Source organism: Arachis duranensis, chromosome 1 (genome assembly GCF_000817695.3).
Source record: "Arachis duranensis cultivar V14167 chromosome 1, aradu.V14167.gnm2.J7QH, whole genome shotgun sequence".
Lineage (NCBI taxonomy): Eukaryota > Viridiplantae > Streptophyta > Magnoliopsida > Fabales > Fabaceae > Arachis > Arachis duranensis.
In genome coordinates this window covers 100644932-100650178 of record NC_029772.3, presented here as the reverse complement: position 1 = coordinate 100650178, position 5247 = coordinate 100644932, and the positions used below count along the sequence as shown (strand labels likewise).

At 32.9% G+C, this 5247-nt stretch overlaps 1 protein-coding gene across 2 annotated transcripts; it reads right to left on the bottom strand.

Moving 5' to 3' along the window:
• Nucleotides 1-2386: 2386 nt before the first annotated feature.
• Nucleotides 2387-4877, bottom strand: LOC107469842 (uncharacterized). Of its 2 annotated transcripts, XM_052253194.1 has the most exons (3): nt 3903-4877; nt 2752-2787; nt 2387-2624 (listed from the first exon to the last, which is right to left on the bottom strand). In XM_052253194.1, the coding sequence occupies exons 1-3, from the start codon at nt 4494-4496 to the stop codon at nt 2457-2459; spliced, it is 798 nt and encodes a 265-aa protein (XP_052109154.1). In that variant the 5' UTR covers nt 4497-4877; the 3' UTR covers nt 2387-2456. The 2 variants fall into 2 exon arrangements, with proteins under 2 accessions (XP_052109154.1, XP_015944708.1); XM_016089222.3 differs by lacking the exon at nt 2752-2787 and having other exon boundaries at nt 3903-4868.
• Between the last annotated feature and the right edge of the window lie 370 nt (nt 4878-5247).

The window sequence follows — 5247 nt, the reverse complement described above, 5'->3', positions numbered from 1 at the left end:
TTATCTTTTGATCTTGCTAAAAAGAATTTTGTTTCTCTTTCATGTCACACTTCCTCACACTTCTCAGCTTCACTTGAATTGGTCTCTTATTTTTAAAATTTGGCTAAAGTAAGCTTTTTTTGATAATGTATAAAATGTCAAAAACAATGGCAGAAAAGTTGATATCGCTGCAGAGAAGATTCCTGTGAAGCAAGGAGAAAGGCAGGAATGGTCTGGCACTAGTTAAGTGGGAGGTAGTTCAAGCCCCTAAAAATTGGGTGGATTGGGGATAGGTGATGCTGTGATCAGAAACACTGCACTATTATTTAAGTGGTGGTGGCGTTTTTCAAAAGAAGAATGTCTATTATGGAAGAAAGTTGTATGCTCTTACTATGATTTGAACCCCAGTGTGATGTTATCAGCTCAAACATTATCTATTAGAGGGAGTCCATAGAAGGATATCTGTCAGCTACAGTTCAAGGATAGTGTTGTGAAAGATAAAATGATTGCGGGGTTGTCTATGGAGGTGGGTGACGGAAGGAGGACTCGATTCTGGGAAGATGTCTGGTTACAAAGTGGTCCGTTAAAGATGAGTTTTCTGAGACTTTTCTCCATTTCAAACAAAAAATGATCAGTCATAGGAGATTGTGGGTTATGGGATGGGCTAGAGTGGATTTGGAATTTTCAGTGGAAGAGAGATTTATATCAATGGGAGTTAGATTTAGTGGTTCAATTGCATGAGACTTTAAGACTTGTAAAGCTGGCACATGATAAGCAAGACAGAATTTTTTGGAAGTTTGACAAAGAAGGTATATTTTCAATAAACTCTTTTGTGCAAATAGTACAGTTAGAATCTCTTCCAGAGGACATAACCAGCTACAGTTTCACAAGAACCTTATGGAAATGTTTGGTGTCGCCACGAGTGGAGTTATTTATTTGGTTTACTCTGATAGGAAGAGTGAATACTAAAGAAATACTGCTTAGATTGGGAATTATTAGTCAAGGTGATAACATGTGCATTTTGTGTAATAAAGAAGTTGAACATATTCATCATTTGTTCCTGGGTTGTGAGTTTACTTGGCAGGTGTGGTATCAATGGCTATCTGAATTAAGAAGATCATGGACTATTCCGAGCTCACTAAAAGAACACTTTGAGAATTGGACACGTGTTGCTAACAAGAAGGTAGAGCGTAACAAGTGGCTTATGTGCTTCTTTTCGGTTATTTGGAACATTTGGCTAGAGAAGAACGGACGAATTTTTAATAACAAGGAAGGGAGTGCAGAGAAGGTATTTCAGAAATCTTTAAACAGTGTTAGAGAATGGAGTAGTTTAGATCCTTTTTGTTGTTGATGGCTATGCCGGAGATGACATTAAGAAAGTTTTTTTCTACTTATTTATGTCGTAGTGTCGATTTGTTTGTCGCTCCACTTTATTGTGTCGAGCTCTCTTATTAAAAAAAATGTCTTCAAAATCTGATAAACTTAAAGGACCTGAGACCGATTCGTTTTCTATTTCATAACGAATCTTCTTGCAATTAAAATCATTTATCATTGTCGTATCCTTAAAAAATTTATGTTGGAACTCCAATTGATTTTCTCGAACAAAGTAGACGAAAGAAGCAACACGCTACCCACGTGTTGCATCACTAGTCAATCACACGCAATATGCAACTTACGTGTCGGGTATACGCAGTCTGCATGCTGTTATGGCGCAAACTATGAAAATGGTTAATACTCAACTTGCGTATTGCATTATTATTCATCCGCCAGACCGCCACATTCATATACAATTCTATCTCTTTATTCTATTTCGACAAAAACACCAAAATTTTTTTCATATTAAAAAAATGAGCCGACAAAGGAATAACACAAAAAAATTAACTCCTTTTAATGATTAATGTTTTGGTAATTTATCCATTTAATAATGTGATATTGAGTTCGTAATTTAACAGTTAGTTTTCTATATATACTTTATTGAACTTCAAGTGCTGTATTTTATCCATCTCCTTTCTTAAAACCGTTTTAGAATTAATTCTTTGTAAAAAGGAAAAATAATGACAATAGAATATGAGTAGTAAATCAAATTTAAACTCTTATGTTATATGGAACAAGTATAATAATCCTTGAGAGAAAATTTGACAGCTGAAAACATTAAAAAAAAAAAGTCTTTATAGTATATACCAGAGATGAGCTGGATCCATTCAGATTCCCAACCAATAAGAAAAATATATGAAAATAACCCAGTTGTTATAAGATTCCAAAATGGTAAGCTGTTATCAAACTGTCACACCAAATAAAAATGAAAGCAAAACCAAAAAGAGTAGAACAGAAAATTTGTTAAAGAAAACTTAATTTATTAGATTCCAATTTTCATGTACATACAAGAAATTTGAATAACTTTGCCAGCATAAAAAGTCGATGTGCTAGCAGCTAACTCTTATATATATTTATATATATAATAATTATATGATATTATATTAACATGTACCTTTACCCAAGGTCTTCTTAACTTTGGTCTTGAACAGTAAAATATACAAATTTTCCATTGAGAAATAAAGAAAACAACCCGTTGCATGCGTCACGAAAGAACCAAAGCTTGAACCTACAATGCAATGCCACACCGGACCATAAGCTTTGTCAAATTCCTGCACATGAACCAATACACCATAAAATAATGTAATGTTATTAAAAATAAAATATTGAAAACAAATAATTAAATCACTATATTTCATAAATCTTGCTGACCAAATATTTATAAATAAATCAACATACACTGTCTATGCAGTGCACATGGGGTGAGAGTTGAGCCTGAGAATCCATATTAGGGAAATATAATAAATTAGATCAGATTAGATTATCAATTCAATTGTACCATTTTTAATTTTCTTATTATATGAAAAAATAAAAAAAATGTAAAATTTTAGCTAGAGTTGTAGGGGCTATAGGAGTTTAACACATGGGGTGTTGGAGAATTTTGTGATTAATAAGATTTGATCTTCATAATCAAATTAATTAAGGAGACTCTAGCGAGCTACCAATTAAGCAAAGTAGCAACTTAATAGGGTCAGCATTTGGACGGTGAAGATGGAAAGAGATCCAATCAGAAAATGACAATAGTGTATGTATGTTATTTAGCTAGATGTGTGATCTCCTTTTTGATTGGACCACAATCTCATCAATTATTCACTCAAGAGAAAATGTCAACACATGCATGCGTCGTTTAGTCACCTTTCATTCCACAATTCTCAATCATCCAAGAAGCAAAATTCCAAAAACAAACCCCAACCGAATAATAATCTTTACTACTTTTAATACCTTTGCAACACAATCTTCTATAGTTCTATAACATCTATCTTTTTTGGTTTATTCACAAAACTTTAAATTGCAAATAAAGCTTATGAAAATTCAATTTCAACACATCTAACTAAAACTAGATAGATATTTTGATACATACGAACTGACTATATTATATTATTATTATTTTTTCATTCTTTAATCATTTACTTGAGAGACAACATATTTTTTATAATTTAAAATTTTTTAATTAATCTTAACCATTCAAGTAACTGTTTTATACGGTTTTTATAAACGATGACCTATTATTCATGTATCAGGAGTTTAAGTAGACATTAAATGAATTTCTTAAATCAATTACTTGAATAATTTTTGAATTGTAAAAAGATGTTTTGTGTTTCAAACAAATGGTCAAGCAGTGAAAATGACATTTACTTTTATTATATTTAAAGATTAGAGACCAAGAATATAAGAATATTCATGACATATTCTATAGTGTAAAGTACTAAGTCTAAATTTGCTAGCAGAGAATTACGATGAATTGATAGATGAGAGGAGTGGTCAAAGTTCAAAGTAACAGAGAAAGTATTGAAGATGATGATAGGAAAAACAGTAAAGTTTATATATACCTTCTTAATGTTATGAGCAATGTGTTTAGAACTAAACTGTTCCAAGCTATCAAAGGTTCTTCTAGCAGAACGAAAGGCATGCACTTGCATGAAACTTGGCATGTCAGAAACCAAAACCTTAACCTGAAGATATGCTGTCACTGATGACAATGTCTCAATCTGTGACACTGATTTTCTGCCTTCATCAACAACAACCTTTTCTACTCCTCCTCCAAAATCTCCCTCAATCTGAGACACTGATTTTCTTCTCTCCTCAAATATCACTCCTTTTGATACTGTTACTGCTGGTGATGATGCTGCTGTTCTTGTCTCTATGCAAGAAACTGATTTTCTTCCCTCTACAAATCCTTCTCCTCCTCCTCCTCCTCCTCCTCCTAACTCCAAGCATGATGTTGAATTTCTTGCTTCCACAAACCCACCTTCTTCAACAACAATCTTTTCAGCATTTGAAGAATTTCGAGTTCTGGTTAGCCTTTGCAACCAACTTCTAGATGAATTGGATTTCTTGCCTTGATTATCCTCATCCTTCTTTCTCTGATGATGATTTCCAGCTTTATAAATGTACAAGAACCCTCTCTTTTGGTTACTAGCCATGATTCCAATTATTCCCCTCTCAACAAAGACTACTCAATGGAATTGGAATGACAAGCATATTATAAGGAAGACCAATAATTAATATAATATAATGTTTTATTAGTTAGGAAAGAAGATGACAAATGACATGCAAATGAATTAATTAAAGGCAGAGGCATGTGTGATGTGTATGAGGGTGTGAGCAAGGAATAGATATGCATAAATTTTACCCTAAGATTTGATATGTGGAATCAAAATGAGATAATGCCTAATGTGGATGTGGGACTAATCATTAGTTTCTGGGGCACATTTGTCCCCCATTGATCTGCTTCTAGACATGCAACATCCATGGACCCCTACCCTTGCCAACACCTCTTTGTTGGGTTACCCTATAAAAAGGTCACTATCTACCTAGGATGTGATCTTTTATTTTATTAGCTTCAACAATTTTCCATCTTTATAAATAACCATATAAACCCTTGATGCATTTTTTTATGATTAACAAATCGGTCCATTGTTATGGTAATTTTTCAGATTTTTTATACATAGTAGATTATATAGTCAACAGATGAATTCATTTCATTTTGGTTTTTCCTCTGTCTTAACATGGCAGGCTAAGTTGGATTCAGCCACTCCTATAATTAATTAAATTGTCGTCTATATATTATACATAAGATGCAACTAACCTGCCAAAAGATCCAAATAATAAGTGAACAATTTTTCAATTGGCATGAATTATTACAAGCTGTTTGCCCAATTCTAATCAACAATC

Bases quoted from the DNA above. Each gene is read 5' to 3' on its own strand.
- LOC107469842 (XM_052253194.1), bottom strand. From the start codon at position 4,496: ATGGCTAGTAACCAAAAGAGAGGGTTCTTGTACATTTATAAAGCTGGA. The intron at 2,788-3,902 runs GTATATATAAAC...ATGGATTCTCAG, and splicing joins TTGCTCATAACATTAAGAAG to GCTCAACTCTCACCCCATGT. The intron at 2,625-2,751 runs GTATGTTGATTT...GTTCATGTGCAG, and splicing joins ATGTGCACTGCATAGACAGT to GAATTTGACAAAGCTTATGG.